Below are 22,116 nucleotides of genomic sequence, written 5' to 3'. Positions count from 1 at the left end.
AGAGGAGGTGAACCAGTTACCGTTGTTTTTGTCATTGTTCATGTATGTATATTTTTTTCTCTGGGTATATAGTAAATTTTTATTAAAAGTGTTCTTTCTTCATATACATATTTGAAGTACAAATGCATAAATTTTTACAAACTCCAGGTTGATAACAACGTACCAATAAATATTATTACATACACTTCTTATTTCTTCTCCCCCTTTTAAATAAGTATATATATATATCATTCCATCCCACACTTCCTACTTCTTCTTTTTTTCTTTTTTCTTTTTCCTTTTCTTTTCCATTTCCTTTCTTTCTTTCCTGTAGCAATGAGCATACTACACTGTACTCAATTCTTCTTTCAGAGATAAATGATAATACATTATATACATATATATATATATATAAACTTATATATATACACATATATATATATATATATTTTACATATATATATATATATATATATATAATAATATGATTATCCCTTTTTTAAAAGAAAGAAGTTCAGTATTCAATATTTATTGAAGTTCCTCTATTTTTTTTGAAGAATGGTTACTTAAAAATTGTGAACATACACATATATGCACCAAAATGATTATATGTGCACATATATATAATTTAAGGGAACAAAAATGTAGGAACAAATATAATAGAATAGTAAAAAAAAAAAAAAAACAGGGTAAGAAAAAAAAAAAAATGTACACATTTTTATGAGAACACTCAGTAATAATAAAGTCTCTTCTATTCTTTTTTTTTCTTACCTTTTCCTTTTTTTTTTCTTCTTCCACCTTTATGTTAAATACATTATGGGATAAGCCATTCCGTTTCAGATAAGCGCACTAGGAATAACTTATTTATATTAAAATTATACATTTGCGTCATTCGAGCTAAACTTCACTCTTCCTCTTTAATACTGGTTAAAATTTTATGTACACTACCTTTTTTCCTTCCCCTTTTTGTTTTTTATTTTTTTTATTCTTTTATTGTTTTGTTGATTTTTTTTTTTAATTTCCTCCTTTTTTTCTTTTCAGGCTCTGTTGGGAGTATTCTTTCCCTTGATGCAGTTATACAAACATGCAAATTAAAGGTACAAAAAAAAAAGTGAAAAAAAAGGAAAAATGCCATTTATGCTTCTTTTCAGAGTGTATGCACTATGTACACAAATTGTGTATATAAACTGTGTGTGTGCGGACATAGCCTCCCTTTATATCAATTGTGCAACACATTACATTGAATGTGTTACATCCCACAATGTGTACTACATGCGATGATAAGCTATATTATTTCTATTCTGTTGTTGTTGACCTTTCCTTTTACCATTATTTGCTTTTTCCCTTCCTCTTCCTCTTGTGGATGGTGGTGGTAGCCTACCATATATGGTAGAAAGATCCGTCGAATCTGCTGTTAAATTTGATGACGAACCCATTGCGGAATCATATTCTGTAGAAGAGTCGGCGTCGCTTGAGAAGGTGTTCAATTCTCTCCTAAGGAATCTTTCTCTGCCTTCTCTTCTGCTTCCACTCCTTTCATTTGCAGAGTGGTTATGCTTCCTCAAGAAGAAAGGTTTGTACTTGTAAAAAAGGAAAGCAGCAATTGTTGGTAATCCTACTGCAGCTAATCCACCAGACACAGCTCCTACATTGGTGGTGGTGGTGGTACCACCACCTCCAGGTTGTGAAGAAATTGCTTGAGGATCCTCTGATGAAACGACCACTTCTGGAGCCTTTTTCTCTTTTTCAAGAATTTCTTTACAGTGTTGATCCAGTAACTGTTCTGGTTTAGGTTTTTTCTCACCACCAGTCCTGTCCCTCGTAAATGTCCCACAAAGGGAACTTTGCAAAGTGCCAGTTTCACTCCCCCCTACACCCACTCCTTCACTTCCTGTGCACAGTTTATTATAAGCATCAGCAGCTGCTTCCAGGTACTGTTCATATGCTAGACAATATGTACTTTTATCATTATCCTCATTTGAAGACAATCCCCCTACTATTTTTGCATAGTCTAAAGAATAGTCAGATAATGTTTTTGCATTAGAGAAGAGATCCCTACTAATTTCGTAGTGTTGGTTTATAATGATACATCCCTTTCCAGAGGTGCTAATTTTGCCTAATTCTGTGTAAATTTTTGTCATAAGTCCCTTAAATAAAGTGGGGTTGTTTTTCACACCCTCCCCCTTTTGCCAAACAATATCACCTAACCAATGATCGAAGAATTGACAAGTTGAAGCATGGGGATTGCTGGACCCCCCCTTCGAGTATGCATAACAATAGGCTTTGAGGATTTTTTCTGCTTCGTTTTTAAGATTAGAGTGGCCATCAAGGGCAGTTTTCAATTGCTCTACTCTACCGCTAACCTCAACACCATAATTAGTACATCCACTATAGGCATAATAGCCTTTTTCGAATGCGTCGTATGCTGTTCGGGAAGGTAATTCCTTGACGTGCATGCCCTATAAATGTAATAAATGGAATGTATACATATGTTCCTATGTGTGTTCCTTACATATTTTCTTAATATATTATGCATAAGGTGATGCAGCATAATATTCATATATTTATTCAATCTACTCAAAAAGGATAACCCTAAGTGTTCTTACCATTGTTCGTACTCACTCTTCTGTATATAATAGACTTTCCTGGGAATTCATTCCTATTTATCCGCGTAAGATATATTTGTCAGAATTTTCTCCTGTTCGATAGTAATTTCGTACGAATAAGAATTGAACTTTTATTTTTCCTTCATAGTACACATTGCTCAAAATTTTGAACAATAATAATACCTTCTAACATACATATGCATATGTATCACAATTATAATATATAAAGTTGATTGAAGAATAAATAACAATATATTCTAAAATATTATAGAATAATAATGGTAGGATGTACGGAACTTCCTATACATTCCGCACCCATGCACTATATGATTGGATTGTAATTATGCTTGTTTAAAGTATTAAATTTAGATTTTTTTTTCCCTTCCTTATAATTATTGCATAATACATAGGAGGTGCATGAACATTTTTTCCTCCCTCTTCTTTTTCCCCTTTTTTGGACAAAAAAAATGTAATTCATTTTTTTATGTGAAGTTTCACAGATATATATCTATATCTGTATATATATACCTTCATATATACATAAAGTGAGGGGAAATATATATGAAGTTAAGTCCTCCTTCTTTTTTTTTTTTATAGTATAACCTCCTACCTGATTGGTTCCATAACAAATTTGGTAACCAATTTAAAGGAAGATGAAGCACAAGAAGATCTACCATCGAACATGAATTGAACACGTTAGGGGAAGACGACGACGAAGATGTTTTGACTCAATATTCAATAGAAACAGGTTCAACAACTACGGACTCCACATTCGATTCAACGAACGACACTTCAACAATATTGGGCTCCACATTGGAAGACTCCATAGAAGTTTCTGCCATATATGGCGAACGACGACCACCACACAGAAGAGGGACAAATACTAATAGAACAGGACGGCATAATAGAAATAATATACGTTATCAACGTATGTAATGTACTGCAACACCCATTTGCAATGTGTAATGTTCCTCCTTCTTTCCCCTTTCTCCTTCTTTCTCCTTTACCTTTTTCTCTTTCTATGTAGAATTATTATTATACAGTTTAGGAGGGGGAAACCGTGCGGTGCGATGCAAGTGTAAGGGGAATTTACAACGTTGTAATAACCGTCTATTGTGACCCCCACAGTAGGGTGGGGGTGTGGACATTTCTGTACATTTGTACATGCACCACTACTTCGCGTCCGCTTCTATGTGTCCACTTCCATGTGTGCACACAATATATATATATATATATATATATATATACATGTGTGTGGATAGGACGAAATAACGAATGAGTAAAAACTAGTTTCCACAAATGTAGAAGCTGGAATGAGGATGGAAAACACATTTCTCAGGGATGGACTCCACCCCATATATGGGGAACATCCACCATATATGTATGGGGAACATCCACCATATATGTATGGGGAACATCCCATATAAGGGGGTACTTCCCATATATATGATACATCTATGTGGGGAACATCCCATTTGTGTGTGGAAGGGAACATTCCATATATATGGTGCATCCATATAAAGGGGCATCTACATGGGGAACACCCCATATGTGGGACCACCCCATATAAGGGGGTATCCTATATGGAACATTCCCCACATAGGGGGGAGGGAACCCGTATGTGGGAACATCCACCATATATATGTATGTATGTCGGAGGGAAAAATATAATAGTTGCTAAAAAGAAGGGAACATCCCCCATATGTGGGGACGCTGAACTTTTTGGACGGTGTACCCCCCCCTCCATTCCTTCAGTAGGACCTTCCTAAAGGAAGGAACCTTCGAACTATAATAATGTTCATGCTGATCATACTTAACATAGTATGTAGGGGGATGTTCAGCTTATGTAGTTCTTTTACCTCAACACATTTATTATTGGAACCATAGAATAGGTCGAACAATAAATATGGTGGACCATTGTGTCCACCATTATACGATATATATTTGCTGCGCACCCATGTGTCTGCATACATCCATGAGCAAGGGGTTTGTATGGAGCATCTGTTTTATGGTTTTATACTGCTGAACTAAGGTGCATACACTGCGTGACCGGCTTCTAGTAAAAACTTCAGGTGTAGAATATTTTTTATTAGGCTAAACAGGGTAAGTTGAACTTTTCATTTTAGAAGGGAAAGGAAGGAAAGAAAATTACATCTTTTAAGGAAAAGAATTGAAATAATTCTTCATTTAAGGAGAAAGGAGAAAGGAAGGAAGAGGAATTTTTCATTTTAGGAGGAAAGGAGAAAGGAAAGAAAAGGAATTTTTCATTTTAGAAAAGGAAAAAAAAGAAAAGAAAAGGGGAAAAAAGAAAAGAAAAGGGGAAAAAAGAAGAATTACTACTGTTTTCTAATATAATCATATAAACGGAGAGAGTAAAAGTGTATTTTGTAGATGTTATTATGCGTGCGCGCACATATGTCTTCTTTTTTACACATATATATATAATTAATCCAATTCTCTTTAAATACATGTGGTTCTTATTTATTCCACATATATATATGTGTTCCCGCATCCTTCCACTATATATATATAATTTGCACAATACCTTCCCCCCTATATAGAATTAATTCTGCTCTATTAATTCAGCTATTTAATTATATACACGAATAAAATTTATACACTCGGTGTGGAGTGGAAATTCCTCCATATATATATATATAAACTATACTATATATATGTGCATGTGTCAACAACTTCTTAATAAGCACCATTTAAGGGAGAATGAACTATGCAATAACAACGTGCATGTTAAAAATTCTTCTTCAACTCAAGAGGAAAAGGAATTTACGCCCTCCCCTGCGTAGTTCTTTCCTTCCTCCCTTTCCATATGCATAACAAATAAGTCAAGTAAATAATAATAACAATTATAAAATATTCCAAACAATGACCGTGCACAATACACAATACAATATTGTAAGAATAAAATGTATAAAGAAGAAAAGGTGTAAAGGAAGGAACGAATGGTCGAATGAACGTTCGTAGGAAGGAACGATTTAAGAAAGGAACGTATAAAGAAGGAACGTGTATAAGAGAAAAAAAAAAAAAATTTTTTTTAACTCTCTCTCTGTTATTCTATTTCATTTTACTTCCCTGGCCCACTTATTCCTGCCCTCAGTTGTTGCTTACATTTTCTTTTTTTTTTTTTTTTTTTTTTTATTATATATATATATATACAGATGTTTTAACATTGAAATACATATCTGATAACTTTGATATACAGATGTTTTAACTTTGATATACATATCTGATAACTTTGATATACATATGTTTTAACTTTGATACACAGATGTGATCATTTTTATATACATATGTGATAACTTTGATATACAGATGTGATCATTTTGATACACACTGAAATGTGTGTGTATTTAATTTGTTATAATTGCTCTCAGAAGAAATTGGAACAATGTGTATACTATTTTATGTGAGAAGTAAAAATTTTTATGGGGCATATTCCTCTGTTGCAGTCATTATAAAGGAAGAAAGAATTCTTGCACATATGTTCTGCATGAATACATAAACAACACACATTCTATATATAACATATATATAAAAATTCACATTATATATACTCATACATTACATATATATACATAGAAAAACACGCACATACACGCCCATATATCAAACAATGTCCGAAACCGCACCAGTAGCAACAGCAGAAGATGGGCAACTATACCTGAAGGTACATTTCCTCTTCTTCATTTAAAGTGTACATATGCATAAACGTATATGTGTGCGCACAACAATAATTTATGCATATTGTAATGAATGTAAAAGTACCAAAATGAACATATATAATTTATCAACCATATTTGCAGGAAGCGGACTTAACCATGTTGGAATCTAAGATACGTTTCTATAAGAAAGTCCAGGAAAAAAAGATCCGCTGTGATTTGTGGCCTGAAATAGAAACAAAAGCTAGGAATAAATTAAATGCATGTCATGAAATTAAAGAAGAAGCAGAAAAAATTTCGAAAGTATTGTGTTACGTAAGTGAAAGGAAGGAGGAGGAAAAGGGGGAAGAAGGAATATTTGTAGTGGAAGAAACGGAGGAAGAGGAAGATGGGGGGGACGAATCCTTGCCCATTGCATGGTGCGATTTCCTTTATTATTGGTTAGGTGACATCGTATGGAATAGTAACGGGGAGAAAAAGGTGACTGATGGTCCTACTTTTTTAAGAGTTATGAAAGAACTTTACGCTGCTTTGGGGGAATTTCCACTTAAAGATAATTGTACACTTCTGTACCCAGACAATGATAAAATTAGCAAGAACATTTTTGATCAATGGAAAAACATATTCGACTTTTCTTTTGATTATGAAGGTATAAAGACGAAACTAAAATATAATGACAACTCCTGTGATGAAACATATTTCAAACACTTGAATGACGCTCTTAAAGCATTTAAAGCTGTAGGTGAAGGTTGTAAGGACAAAGGGGACGATGACCTATATTGTAAGGATTTCAAATTCAAATATGGGAAGGACAGTGATAAGAACCCCTTAACTCTAACAGATAGTTCACCACAAGTATTAGAAGGGTCCTCACCGCAAGTTAAAGTCTACAAGAACGTTACCGTAGAACTAAAATATACAGAAGATTATACAGCTGCTGCTGCTAAAAAGCAGGCTGAACGTAAAGCACAAACACAGCACAACGCAAGAGGTCCCCAAGGGGGTCATCCTGCTCATCCTTTCGCTCCCCTTAACCAGGTCAGTACAACAACAAACATCAACATCAACAATAACAACAACAATAATAGTAATAGTAACAAATTTAATGCCCTTCTCTTTAATTTTAGGGTGAATGTACACACACATATTGTGTTCATGATAATATTTTAATGTGCATAGTGGGGGGAAAGTTAAAAATTAAAAGAATATTTTGGGGGTTATATATGTATATATTCCACTAATAATATTTTTGTAGGATCCGTATTTGAGTTACTTGCCCTCAAAAGATATGTACGGGAGTTTAGACATTGGCTATGAGGTGTACAAAAGCCATAATGGTTTCAGTCCAATAAGGGAGAATTTAAACGATATATCAAACGATTACCAAGAAGTTAAGGACTCTATAGATAAAATTGCAGGAGCCTGGTATTATATATCCCACATAATGGGAAGTAAAAAATCCGCCAGCAGTGAACATTGTGTGTACTTCTATTTTTGGTTGGGGAATATAGTATGGGGAAAATTCAAGGACATTAGTAAATTTCAGGAAGTTATAAACAAAATTTACGGAAAATTACCAAAAAAAGGAAATGCAAGTGAGTGTACAAACCTGTATAAGGATATTAATAAAAATGATTTTCAGCTGATGAGAAAACTGTATAGTCACTCCCAAGACTACACAACTATAAAGAGCAAACTGCGCAATAATGGATACCGTTGTACTGATGAACTTAAGAAATACATGGAAGACATTTTCAAAACTTATGAGAACTTACATAAAGAATGTGAAGGTACTGATGTCGGTTCGCATTGTACCAATTTTGAAAATAATTATAAGGCACACTGTGATCGGAAGTTAGCAAACTTATCATGTTCGGAAGGAATAAGTACGGCAGCCACCGCCGCCATTTCTTCCATATTAGGAATAGGAGCACTACCACTGACTGCCTTTTTTTTATATAAAGTAATATCTACTATTACTATTTTAGAAGTTTAAATAACAATAATAATAACAGTCCTTACTATTATTATTTCCTTCTTATTTCATACTTAAAAAAAAATATATATACATATATGTATATGTACATATGTATATGTATGTATGTATATATATATGTATATTATATATATACGTCCACATACATATTTTCCACGCTAACAACCTACCCTTCCCGCACATCCTTCCACCCATCTAACATCCTTCGTAGTACGATCTCTTACCCTCCTGGATAAAGGACAACTTTTTGCCGGGAGGAGGAAGCACCTCCACTAGAAGCAGTAATAGAAGCAGCAGAAGAAAAAAAAGATCAGGTACAAGGAACTGGGACACATTAACGGACAACAATTCAACAACAGGCTCCACGATCGGCTCCACATTCGACTCCGCAAGGGACGTCTCAACTGTAGCTTCCACAATAAGGGACTTATCCACAACAGATGGAGCATCTACTATATATAATGGTGGGCAACATGGTCAAAGGAGAAATAAAACGCCACAGCATCAAAGGACGAATGAACGAAGAAATAATATAGCTTATCAACGCATGTAGAACACACAGTTAACAATGTGAACAGACAGTTAAAATGAAAACTGTGTAAAACGTGAACACAGTTAAAATGAAAACTGTATAAAATGTTAACGAGTTAAAATGAAAACTGTAAAATACGACGAAGACAGTTTCAATAAAAACTGTGTAAAATGTGAACACAGTTAAAAATGAAAACTGTATAAAATGTGAACACAGTTTAAATGAAAACTATATAAAATGTGAACACAGTTAAAATGAAAACTGTGTAAAATGTGAACACAGTTAAAATGAAAACTGTTAAAATGAAAACTTTAAAAAATGTGAACACAGTTAAAATGAAAACTGTAAAATTGAAACTGTTAACATGTGCACTGTAAAAATGTGAACACAGTTAAAAATGTGAATACCGTTATAATGAAAACTGTTAAAATGACGAACACCGTTAAAATGAAAACTGTGTAAAATGTGAACACAGTTAAAATGAAAACTGTTAAAATGTGTGAACACTGTTGAAATGAAAACTGTGTAAAAATGTGAACACAGTTAAAATGAAAACTGTGTAAAATGTGAACACATTTAAAAATGTGCAAACTGTATAAAATGTGAACACATTTAAAAATGGAAACTGTTAAAATCGGAACATGGTTAAAATGAAAACACTTAAAATATGAACACAGTTAAATTGAGAACTGTGTAAAATGTGAACACAGTTAAAAATGTAAACTGTATAATATGTGAACACCGTTAAAATTAAAAACTGTGTAAAATGTGAATACAGTTAAAATGAAAACTGTGTAAAATGTGAATACAATTAAAATGAAAACTGTAAAATACCAAACAATAAATTAACAACCGCGAAGCAGATAATTGCAAAAAAGATTTCCGTTTTTGCCGTCGCTGCTCTGCGAAAAAAGTGAAACGTATACTAGCGAGCGCGCGCGAAGAGGAAAATTACGAGGCGTAAAATATTACAACAAAAAAAAAAAAAAAATCCATGAATGAAATGAATGTTGCGAAAAAAAAAAGTTAAAAAATTCAACGCACAAAAGAAAAAAAAAATAACAGTAATAATAAAATTATTGAGGAAAAATTAAAGAAAACATAGTAACAATACAAGAATTAATTCATAATGACTAAAACAAACATATGTACACGTGGCATGATTTGTACATGTGCGCATACATACGTGAAAACATACGTGCAAAGTAAGGTGTGCTGAACAAATTTGTGCACACGTTCGTTGTGTACGCTACTTATAATTTAAGGGGAAACATTTTCTCAAATTGTATGCACATATATATGGAATTTTTTCCCTTTCCCATCATATTTTATAATTATTTCCATTATGTACCTCATAATTGAAGGTCATTATATTATATAATTATGTCATTTATGTATTCATAATTGGAAGAAATCATTATACTTTTTTTCACACACACAGAGAACATATATTCTGTGTATATTATCTATAATTCACATATGGAAAGTTACACTTTAAATACGATGGTGCATTACATACGATGATAACCGATATTTCGTTCGTGGTAACCTGATCTATTATTTGTTCTTCGTGTTCTTCTGTGTTTTCTATCATAGGTGGTAGATTCTTCCGTCCCATCTGTTGTTGAAACTTCCTCTGAGTATTCGGTTGACTCCTCTGTTGAATTCGTTGTAGAATATTCTGTAGATGGGTCGTCGTCGTCCGATGATGTGTTTAATTCATCTTCTATAGATCTCCTTCCTCTTCCTCTTTTACTTTTAGGGGACTTCTTCTTCTTTCCACGGAATAAAGAAGTGTACTGAAGAAAAAAGAAGGAAGGAATGAAAAAAAGGGAAGTGTAAAGAAAGAAAAGAAAAAGGAATGTTTGTGTCATGTATAACATATAGTTTACTCTATATATGATGTTTATACGAATAAATGCTTGTAAGTTGTGCTGTGTACATTACATATTGTGCACTCATAATTACCTTATACAAAAAGAAGCCAACTAAGGGAAGTGCTACTGCCGATACTGCTGTTCCTCCAATTGCCGACGGAATGATGGGGATGTCCGACGTTGCGCCTGTACCATCCGTAACGTTTTGAGCACTGCCAGTTGAAGAACTGCTGCTACTGCTAGAGGAGGATGAAGAACTACTACTGCTACTCATGGGGGAATGAAGTTTATTTTCTTCAAGTTTCTTTGTTTCTGTGGGGACTTGTGAACCGGAACCAGCTTTTCCAGGAATATGGTCCTGGGTGTCCGTAGCAGGAGTACGATGATCACCTGAATGTAAATAATAAGTACAAAAAAAAAAAGAAGAGGAGGAAAAAATAATATGGGTTTCGGTTAAGTATAATTGAAAGGAGAGCGGGGGTGGCGGGAAAAAAGCAACCACATGATATGAAAATGTTGCAGGTACACCTTTTGGGTGCGGGCTCCTCTTTTCCATGTGCCCTATATATTTTGTAATAATACTTTTGGATTATAATATATTTGTTACCTTCTTTACCTGGTTCACCTGGTGGAGCTTCTGGATGGGGTCTAGATTCTGGTGCGGGTTGTTCAGATATTTCTGCTCTTGGTGGTGCAAGGGGTGCTGGTACAGTCACTGTACATTGTTCTTTCGTCTTTAACTTGGATAATAGTTTTGTTGGGTCCTTCGGTTCATCCCTGTTTCTATTGTACCCACTGAATATATTACCAAATGCGGTACAGTATGGTCCTCCCTTCGGACTCAGGCAGCTGCTACTTATACTCAGGTAGTCCTGCTTAATTTTTTCTAAATACTTTCTGCACTTTTCCTTACAGGTCCCGTCACCTCTTTCCACTTCAACCTTTATTCTGCTATGTTTACTCCAGTATTCGTACAGTCCTTTCATCTGCTTGAACTCTTTGTGGCCTATACCGGGGCACAAATCATCACATTTAGCGTCACCAACAAACGTCCTCAGAGTACTGTACAAGGTGTCCATGGCATTCCCGAAATCGCCACCGTCCGATATTCCTCCCGATACAATATCTCCCAACCAATAATAAAAGGCTGTGCTATCATAGATCATCATTCTGCGCACGCTATCGGTTTCCTGAACTCTTTGACACCAGACATTTATAATTTTTTGTACGTTCTCCTCAGAAATGGTAAACCCCCCTATTGTACTTTCTACTAGATTCTTGACTTCGTCAACTTTATCACTACTACATGATCTTCCCTCAGCGTATTGCTGAATTCTTTGGTAAAGTCTCCTCGAGCTCCATTCCTCTTTACAATTTCCCTGTGGACATCAAAAATTACAATGTATATTATACTTTACACATATATGCGCATATTATTCTAACGTATAATATACGCAGCACATTTTACCCATACTATTCTTTCATTCGTCCTTACCTCATTTGACATTTTTTCCTGCTTCTTCTGTTGTAATACTTGACGGTTTACAACAATTTTATCTGGATATGTTCACCCTCGGCATACACTCGTTTAAAGTGTATTCCTGACTATTCCTTCTGTTTTATTTATACTTATTCATGGTTATACATTAAATTCTTACTACCTTCATAATTCATAATTCTTATTTCTTAATTATTCTTAATGCATATATTTCCTTTATATTCTCATACATACTATGTAAGTATAGTACTCACCCTTAATTTAAGAATCGGACGCTGAAAATGTAAGAACAGGAAATACATTCCTTATTTAGATATTATACTTTCATATTTCTTATGTATCCTTTTGAGTATTATATTCCTATATAAGTAATACTCATTTTTCTTGGAGGAATTTAATTCTTCCTCCTTGAAATATGGTACTTATACTTGCACTTTGAATTTACATTATGCTGTTGTTTATATTTATTATACGGAAGTATTTAAACATAATGCATTATCCGCGTGTGTCGGATTCTTCTATTCCTGTTGTAATAGAATATTTTATTGTTCTACTAATTTATTCTAATTTCGTGTTTATCCGTGTTCACAACACAATTATTCGTATTCCACTTAAATAAAGTTCTTATGAAATTTCTCGTGCACATTACGTACTTCCCCCTTCCATGTTCTCATAAATATATGTTAGCATAAGTTTAAAATTCGTGAGCACAAACATGGTGACCTCCTTCCTTTTTTCCTTCATTCATATATGTAGGAAGCGTCCATTACATTGGGTCCATTATTAAATTTCTTCTTCGCATTTGCGATTTTTGCATCTGCGCGATTTATACACACGGTCGTCGTCCATTTTCCTTCTTCCTTCCTTCCTTCCCTTCCTTCTCCTTCTCTTTTCTGTTCTTTTCTTTCCTTTTCTTTCGTTTCTTTCTTTCTTTTATTTCCTTTCCTTTATTCCTTTTCTTCCTTTTCCTTCTGTCTTCTCCTTTCTTTTTTTTTTTTTTTTTGCAATTTTTTTCTGTGTGACAAAAATTTACATTAGGGCATTTCTTTTTTTTTTGGACAATTTTTTCTGTGTGACAAAATTTATACTAGGTCATTTTTATTTTTTTTTTGCGCAATTTTTTCTGTGTGACAAAATTTATATTAGGACATTTTTTTGGACATTTCTTTTTTCCGCTTTCCTTTTCTTTATTTCCTCTTCTTTTCTTTTTCTTTTTCTTTATTTTTTTTTTTTTATTCCCTTTGTTCATATTTCATTACTTTCTTTTCTTCCTTCCATTTGTATTTTTGAATAACTCCGCATGAAGGGAAAGGAATACTCCGAATGCGGATACGAAAGAAAGGTGCTTATTCTTCTCAAAAAAATATTCATGTATTTTAATAAACAAAAAAAATTTATGAAGTCAAAATTTTTTGTAACAAAATGAATAAGCATTTTTTAATCTGGAATAAAAAAAATTTTACCAAACAAATCAAAATAAAGTAAAAATTTTTTTTTTCTCTTCTTCCCTTCGAACTTATATTGATTACACATGAACAATGTAAACACTTTCATGCAATACAAAAAAAAAAAATAATAATAATAATAATGAGAGGAAAATAGGTAGTGTAAGCGTTGTAACACATTATGTGTACCGTTTAATAAGGAAAAGTGGAATATTGTTAACATATTTTATTTCTACTTATAAAAACACCGTCATATTTCCACAGACATTTTGTAATAAATGATTTAAATAAAACTCCTTATCACACACATTTTCTTCCCTTTCACACTCCTCAAATACTAATGCCAAGATTAACATCCACAACTTAACTGTTAAACGATTGTTCGGCTTATACGAATCTTTACACAATTGTTGCTGATCTAACATTTCGGGATCCACCTCTTCTATGCTGTCGAATAAATGTTTGAACCAATCTTTTTGACTGTTCCATTCCATAAGGGAACGTTGTTTCCTTACCCACTCTTTCCACAATTCCTTTTTATGACTTTCCATGGATGAAACGTCGTCATTCAATAGACTTTGTTGAGAATCCCTTTGGTATTCATTCCAACTTACCCTTAGGTCATAAAACCAAGGTTGTGTTTTTATTTCCACTAACACATTCATATTTTGCTGGATCCAATTAACCCAATATCGGATGCTGCATTCGTTCTCTAAAAAAGAAAAATTCTCTAAGGAAAAATTTTGTTTCATTCCTAATTGTTCTGTTCCCGTTCCTACAGAATCAGTGTTGGATAAAACATTGATTCGTAAAGAATCATCTGATATATTATTACCTGAACTCTGTTCTTTCATAAACTTAAATCTCATCAATTCTTCCACGATGATTTGAAGAAAATCGACTTTGTTCATTAATTCGGACTCATGGTTTTGGTTTTGGCATTCGCTTACTGATTCTAGGTGTATATCAATAATAGTCTTGCGATTGACATGTTCTTTTTGCTGTATTTCTGTAGTATGTGTAAGGTGGTGGCCTTTCCCTTCTCTCATTAGGATATATTCATAAGGTTCGTAGGATATCGTTACATCCGTTCCGTCCCTGTGTTCCTCTAAAGGAGGACGGGGTATTTGTGTCATACGTTTGTAACGCCGTTTCTGTCGCCCGAACAATCCGAAATACTGCACAACAAAAAGGGCGTAGGGAAGAAAAGTGTGCTGGAGGGTGCAATATTATTATCATGATTATAATAGCCATTATAACACAAGTGCAACATATACAGCAATTATTTATACTATGCGAAGCTTTTTTCTTCCTTACCTTGGTAAGGAGGTAACCAATGGTAACGCTGCCAATCAGCACAGGGATGAAAGGAAGGTATGGGGTAAGAACGCCATCCCTCACATTCCATATATTCCATCCTCCCTGGATTATAATTCCACCTGATGGTGATGAATTTTTGTGCTGTATTCCTTTAACAACTTCTGTCCCATTTTGATTAGGTGCTGGTGGTGAATATAATGTTGCTGTTACTCCCGGCGCAGTAGATAAAATGGGTAGTGGACTGGCGGAGATACTATTTGCACCACTTGAATCTGAATTCGGTAACTCCGAGGGAGGATCTGTATCTTGCGAAGAACCATTATCAAGGGTGGACGGAGTTTGACCACTTTGATTCTGACTAATTGTTATATGAGCATCTTGGGGATCGCTTGAATTAACACCTGGGCTAGCAACTGGTACACCAGGTACAGCACCACCAGCACCCGATTCAGCCAAATCCCCCGCTTCCACTGAAGGTTCCCCATTGATTTCTGAATATTCCCCAAACCTTCCTTCAATTTCCGTTATATCTGCACCCTGCTAATAAATACAGTTACACATATATGTTCATTCATTCTTCTTCCATGTATTCACTCTATTTCTTATAATAATTGAGATATTATACTCCAACTTTTTGCATAATGTATTGTTCATATATTAATATAAATTATACAACACTTACTTCCAAAATTTCCCCCAATATTCTTTCTATATCCTCCTTCTCCTGTTCTTGTTTTTCTAAGTGTACTACATCTTGGAACCATGCATTAGTCACTGAGGATGGGGAAGATTCTGGGGGTGTAGCCGCTTCTGCATTTTCCTTTTCCACTCTACATTCTCCTTCCTTCTTCCCTTTCTTTATTGCTTCCATAATTTGTCCCCTCTTTTCCATGGTAATTTGAATATATTTTAACATCTGTATTCCTTCCACCTGCATGGAATCCAATTTCCCATAATGGCATGGCTTACATTTTCCTTCTGCATCAGAATCGCTGCCCATATTTTCCACTGCCTTAAGTGCATTATCTATAATATTTTCTTTTCCACAATGGACACGCAAATACTGATATAACCACACATTCATCACTGTGCACCGCATGTACTCCCTTATTTCTTCCACAACCCTTCCTCTTCTACATGAACGTCCTCCCGTTGTCCTTATTTTTAACAAATTTCTTACAATAAACTCACATACTTCCATCTCATCAGTTGTCATATCCTTTCCTTCACTCCTGTTCATTTCTTCGCACAGGCTCTTACCAGTTCCTTCAGTACCTTCCTCTTCCATTTTCCCTAACAGTGTACTAATCAAATTTACTATTCGCCCAGCTAATCTTGTCTGTAAGTTAAAATAGTGTATTCATATACACTCTATATATATAATATCCTTATTATTAATAGAACAATAAAGTTCTAGACATTGACACATTAAAACCTCACATGTAGCTTACACTACATTATATTACCTCCCACACGCGCTTGTCAGTTCCCTCCTTATATCCTACTTTCTTTAACCACCTTTCCTTCAATTCTTCAAAATCATTCTGCTGGGCCATTTTTCTTCCACTATTCAATACATTCGTCACTTATCAAGAAAACAATAATATCACATCAGATATTATACGTAATGCATTTTCTTTCAATCCGTATTATCGTTCTACAACTGACTCTTCCAAGCATATAGAGATCCTCATTTTCCCTTTCCTTCTTTTATCCATGTTTAAAAGCATCATTGTACATGTGTTATTCATTCCTTTCGTTACATTAGTCTATCTGTATGCAGTATACTCCTACACCTGTTGCGAACAACCTTTTCCATAGAAAGTGCCTTCATATGAGCTTGCCTCAGTATTATATAAAAATGTAATTCACAAAAAAAAAGTTGCTTCTCAGTATACGTTGTTTACCACAAGAAAATTAAACCCAACGAAAGTAGGAAATTATAAGCACAAATAATTTTCACGGAAAATTACTAATAAGCACAAAATTTTCCGTTTCATTATTCTTCCATACAGAATGTCAACGACATATTGCCAAACAAATAAATTATAAAAACAGAAAAAAAAAATGCTCACCCACCGACAGAAAATAATTGTCACTGCACAATGCATGCATTATAATGTTGTTCAAATGGATCCTATGCACCGTTGTAAGTATTTCCACTCCATTCTAATATTATATTTTCCTCATCAAATATAAAATAAAAGGAAGAAAAAAAAAATCTATACAACATTCGGGTGCATTATTTTTCAGTATTTATCCATATATGCGGTACAGAATTCAATCGTTCCACATTAATTATTCTCCTCATTAATGCTCCATCATTCCCCCTCCTTTATACTATATCCCCTTGTGTATTATAGGAAAATTTGTTAAATAAATAGTTGCTGCACATAGAAACGGCCAACAAATAAAAAGAAAAGAATACTCTTCCTACAGATATTTCTTAATAAATCAACAAAAAAAAGAGAACTCGAAAAATGAAGTGCTAAAAATTAAATTGCCGCCATTAATTGCTTAAAAATGGAAGTTCTACTACACGAAATTATACTGTAATGTAGGGTTTAAGGTTTAGGGTTTAAGGTTTAGGGTTTAAGGTTTAGGGTTTAAGGTTTAGGGTTTAAGGTTTAGGGTTTAAGGTTTAGGGTTTAAGGTTTAGGGTTTAAGGTTTAGGGTTTAAGGTTTAGGGTTTAAGGTTTAGGGTTTAAGGTTTAGGGTTTAAGGTTTAGGGTTTAAGGTTTAGGGTTTAAGGTTTAGGGTTTAAGGTTTAGGGTTTAAGGTTTAGGGTTTAAGGTTTAGGGTTTAAGGTTTAGGGTTTAAGGTTTAGGTTTAAGGTTTAGGGTTTAACGTTTAGGGTTTGAGGTTTAGGGTTTAAGGTTTAGTGTTTAAGGTTTAGTGTTTTGGTTCAGTGTTTAAGGTTTAGTGTTTAAGGTTTAGGGTTTAAGGTTTAGGGTTTAAGGTTTAGGGTTTAAGGTTTAGGGTTTAAGGTTTAGGGTTTAAGGTTTAGAGTTTAAGGTTTAGGGTTTAAGGTTTAGGGTTTTTGAGGTTTAGGGTTTAAGGTTTAGGGTTTAAGGTTTAGGTTTTAGGGTTCAGGGTTTAGGGTTTAGTGTTTAGGGTTCAGGGTTTAGGATTTAGGGTTTAGGGTTCAGGGTTTAGGGTTTAGGGTTCAGGGTTTAGGGTTTAGGGTTTAGGGTTCAGGGTTTAGGGTTTAGGGTTTAGGGTTTAGGGTTTAGGGTTCAGGGTTTAGGGTTTAGGGTTCAGGGTTTAGGGTTTAGGGTTCAGGGTTTAGGGTTTAGGGTTCAAGGTTTAGGGTTCAGGGTTTAGGGTTCAGGGTTTAGGGTTTAGGGTTCAGGATTTAGGGTTCAGGATTTAGGATTTAGTGTTTAGGTTTTAAGGTTCAGGGTTTAGTGTTCAGGGTTCAGGATTTAGGGTTCAGAATTTAGGGTTCAGGATTTAGGGTTTAGGGTTTAGATTTTAAGGTTCAGGGTTTAGGGTTAAAGGTTTACTGTTCAGGGTTTAGGGTTCAGGGTTTAGGGTTCAGGATTTAGGGTTCAGGGTTTTAGGGTTCAGGGTTTAGGGTTCAGGGTTTAGGGTTTAGGGTTCAGGGTTTAGGGTTCAGGGTTTAGGGTTTAGGGTTTAGGGTTTAGGGTTCAGGGTTCAGGGTTTAGGGTTCAGGGTTTAGGGTTCAGGGTTTAGGGTTTAGGTTTAGGGTTCAGGTTTTAGGGTTTAGGGTTTAGGGTTCAGGATTATGGATTTTGGGGCTAGAGTTTAGAATTCACCTTCTAAGGTTCAGGGTTTTAGTTTTGTAGGTTCAGTTTTGCATGTGAGGTATTCCATATTCAGGTTCAGATTCGAGCTTTAGGGAGGAAGACTTTGTTATTCCGGAAAATGTTCCTAATGGATAGTTTCCATGTTATGATTCCGGATTTAGGGAGGAAGACTTTGTTCTTAAGGAAAAGGTTGTTCCTAAGGAACAGGTTCAAAGTTTAGATTCCGTGTTTAGGGTGTAATAAATATTTTTCTCTTTTTTTTCGTTTTGTAATTAAATTATTTGCGCTCATGTGTGGTCAATATAAGCGGGAAAAATTTTTCTTCCCCATTTTATTGTGACTTGTTTGGTGAATTTTTTCTATTGAACATCTAAAATGTTCATGAAATTTTTTTGTTATAGACTTTTACCTGCATAACGTTTGTTACCTTAATAATTTTTTTTTATTTTAATAATTTGTTCATCTTCTTTAAAAGTTCCAATTATGGACTTTTGAAAAGGTGCTCCTCCAAATTGTGCGCGAGGGTTCGCGAAGGTGCGCAAAAAAAAGAGTGTTCTTACAAAAAAAAAAAAAAAAAAAAAAAAAAGGAACTGTACAATTGTACAAATAATTTACCATGTCACACATGCGCGCTGCTCTTCTCCTCCGCAAAAAAAAAAAAAGAACTGTGTGTACAATTACACAAATTTTTTACCATGTCACACGTGTGTGTGTGTATACGGAAAAGAATCAATATTTTAAGGACAAACTGTGGCACAACAAAAAAAAAAAAAAGAAAAAAAAAATGTATATCCGTCTACCCCTCTAAAATTTAAAAGAAAAAAGAATGGCAAGCACAAATATGGGAAGAGTACACACACAATAAAAAAAGTGTGGGGGGGGAAGCACAGCAACCAAATAAAGGGTTTATTATTTTTTGCGCAAATTTTATCATTCCTAAATTTCTTCCCTTTTCATTAAGGTAACAACCTCCCCCCCCATTTTATGCATACAAATGAACTTGAAATATGAACCATTTATTAAAGCTACTTGAATAATATTGCAAAAGAAGGAAGTTGTCAGCATCGCCCCATTCAGGAGGGAAGCATAAGAACAAGTTATAAAAAGGGAGGGGATTTTATTCTTTTTACAAAATTATAAGGAGCAAAGGATTCTACTGAGCCCATTTATTCCATCTTATAAGACCTAAATTGTGTCATTCCGCTTTATTTTTTTTTTCCCTTGGGTGGGGGGGAGGCATTGCTTATATACAAATTTTCACCATTATTTATTACACATATAACAGCAGAAAAACTATGAAAGAGACCCTTCTTTGCACATTTATTCTATTCATTTTCATAAGTTACGAATTCCTAAAAAGCATAAAAGTTTGTATAATGAGGACAAAAAGTGTAAAAACGCAGCTAGCACGCGCACGCACTCACACAGAGTGTGATCAATTTCCATATTTCCACGGTGTAATAAAATTTTGTGAGTTGCCAAAATGGAAAAATAATATTAGAACAATTCGAAGGCGCGCTCGTTTCTGTACTTAGCACAATTTACGCGAAATTCTTTTTACTAAGATCTTTTCATTGAAAATCGGATCGTCCGCCAGTTGCGCACAGAATCAGTTAAATGTAAATTGTAAAGTCCGAATAATGTTGAAAGGGTGGAACATAATATAGGGGCACATGTAGTTCGTACAATATCCCAAAAATTGTAACGCGATGCTTCAAATCTGTTATATTTCTTGTGATGCACACTTGTACGGGAATGCAAGCGCGGCTTGTGAAGTTCGCATACATATGTGTATGCATGTATGCTCGCATATATTTTTCTTCTTTTCTCATTTTAAGATTATTCACGCAAATTTGTTTATTCTTGTTTGTTTATGTTACTTTTTTTTCTGTTAAAATTACGTACAATTCTGATATTGTTTTCCTGAATTTTTTTTTTTTTTTTAACAAAATGGGTTACGCGTTGTTCGTAAGTCTGGAAGCCTTGCAAGTGTGTAAAGCAATATGCTACCATTGGTTCGCGTATGAACATTCTAAAAAAAAAATGCTTGGGTTACACAACCTATAAAAGATTACATATACTTTACACCAAAAATGCCCAAGGAATGACAAAAACATTCGAAAAATCAGGGTTACAACGTGCAAGTACATATTTTACCAAATGTCCAAAATGGCCGATATAGGAAAAATCAGCGTTACCACCTAAAAGTACATATACTTTTTACACCAAAAATGTCCAAAAAATGGCCAAAACATATACTAAAAGAAGAATGCATGGATGTTGCACAACCTATAAAAGATTACATATACTTTACACCAAATTTTCCAAAAAAAAGCTGATATATCCGAAAAAAAATGTACATGGATGGGTTACAACCTATAAAAGTACATACTTTACCAAGGGTAAACACAACTACTAAAAAAAAAGGGGTTCAAAATTTAGGAGCCAGGTTCAGGGTATAAGAATAGTGGTCCACAGAAAAAAAATGGAGGTTCAGGGTGTGGGAGGGTTTAGGATTCAAGATATGAGAGACGATTTCAGGGTGTAGGAGTGGAGTTCAGGGTATGGAAGTAGGGTACAGGTTGTTAGAGTGAAAGTTCAGGATATGGGGGTGATGATTCAGGTTGTAAGAAGGGAATTCATGTTGTAGGAGGGGATTTAGGTTGTAGGTGGCGGGTTCAGGTTATGTGGGAACCAGGTTCATTGTATGTAGGAGTCCGGTTAAAATTGTGTGGGTAAGGTTTCAGGATGTGGTTGTCGGGTTGAGGGTATGTTGGACCCGGGTTTTGGGTAAGGGGTATATGATTCGTGTTCAATTTTTATGTCCGTTTTATATACTATAAAGAGCATAATAATTATATTATAGTTATGGTACATATAAGAACAGAAGCACGTTGTACGAGATAGTCATATTTCTCAAGATTTTTGAAAATTGAACTGTCACCCAAAAAAATTTTGCTCCAATAACAGTATAATAACTGCAAATTTTTGCCTTAAATAATTAATTCCGTAGGATCCTTTGTTTATTATAATTTTGTTCTGTATTTGTCCCACATATACATATATTTGCTTCTATTCTGTACTATTATAAGGTTATTTAATAATTTGCTTGTAAAATGATTCAACCCCCCAAAGTGGCATTTTTATTCTACGCCATTTTTCCTTTTATACAATTGTTAATTCCTACATATTGAAAAATTTTTTTTTCTCGTTGATAAATATAGCAAAAGGAAGTGGAATGTGAATATATAGAAATTTGAATTATACGCTGAAAAGAAAAATTGATTTTTCTGCCCCTCCTTTTAAAATATGATTATATAATTCAACAAAACAAAAATTATTTGATCTAAGGAAGATGTACAACTCAAATTTTAAAGGACCTATTACTTTTTTCTCATTACGGATAAATGCAGTAT

General features: G+C 34.2%; 1 protein-coding gene across 1 annotated transcript; it reads right to left on the bottom strand.

The window, feature by feature from the left end:
- Nucleotides 1–13,846: 13,846 nt before the first annotated feature.
- Nucleotides 13,847–15,584, bottom strand: PCOAH_00037100 (Pvstp1; the record flags this gene model as incomplete). The annotated part of the gene is made up of 3 exons (XM_020060501.1): nt 13,847–14,788; nt 14,928–15,467; nt 15,525–15,584. 3 exons carry the CDS (start codon nt 15,582–15,584, stop codon nt 13,847–13,849), a joined length of 1,542 nt encoding a protein of 513 aa, XP_019915802.1.
- Nucleotides 15,585–22,116: the final 6,532 nt, after the last annotated feature.

Source organism: Plasmodium coatneyi, chromosome 11, assembly GCF_001680005.1.
Source record: "Plasmodium coatneyi strain Hackeri chromosome 11, complete sequence".
Taxonomy (NCBI): domain Eukaryota; phylum Apicomplexa; class Aconoidasida; order Haemosporida; family Plasmodiidae; genus Plasmodium; species Plasmodium coatneyi.
This window is presented reverse-complemented; position numbering and strand designations above follow the sequence as displayed.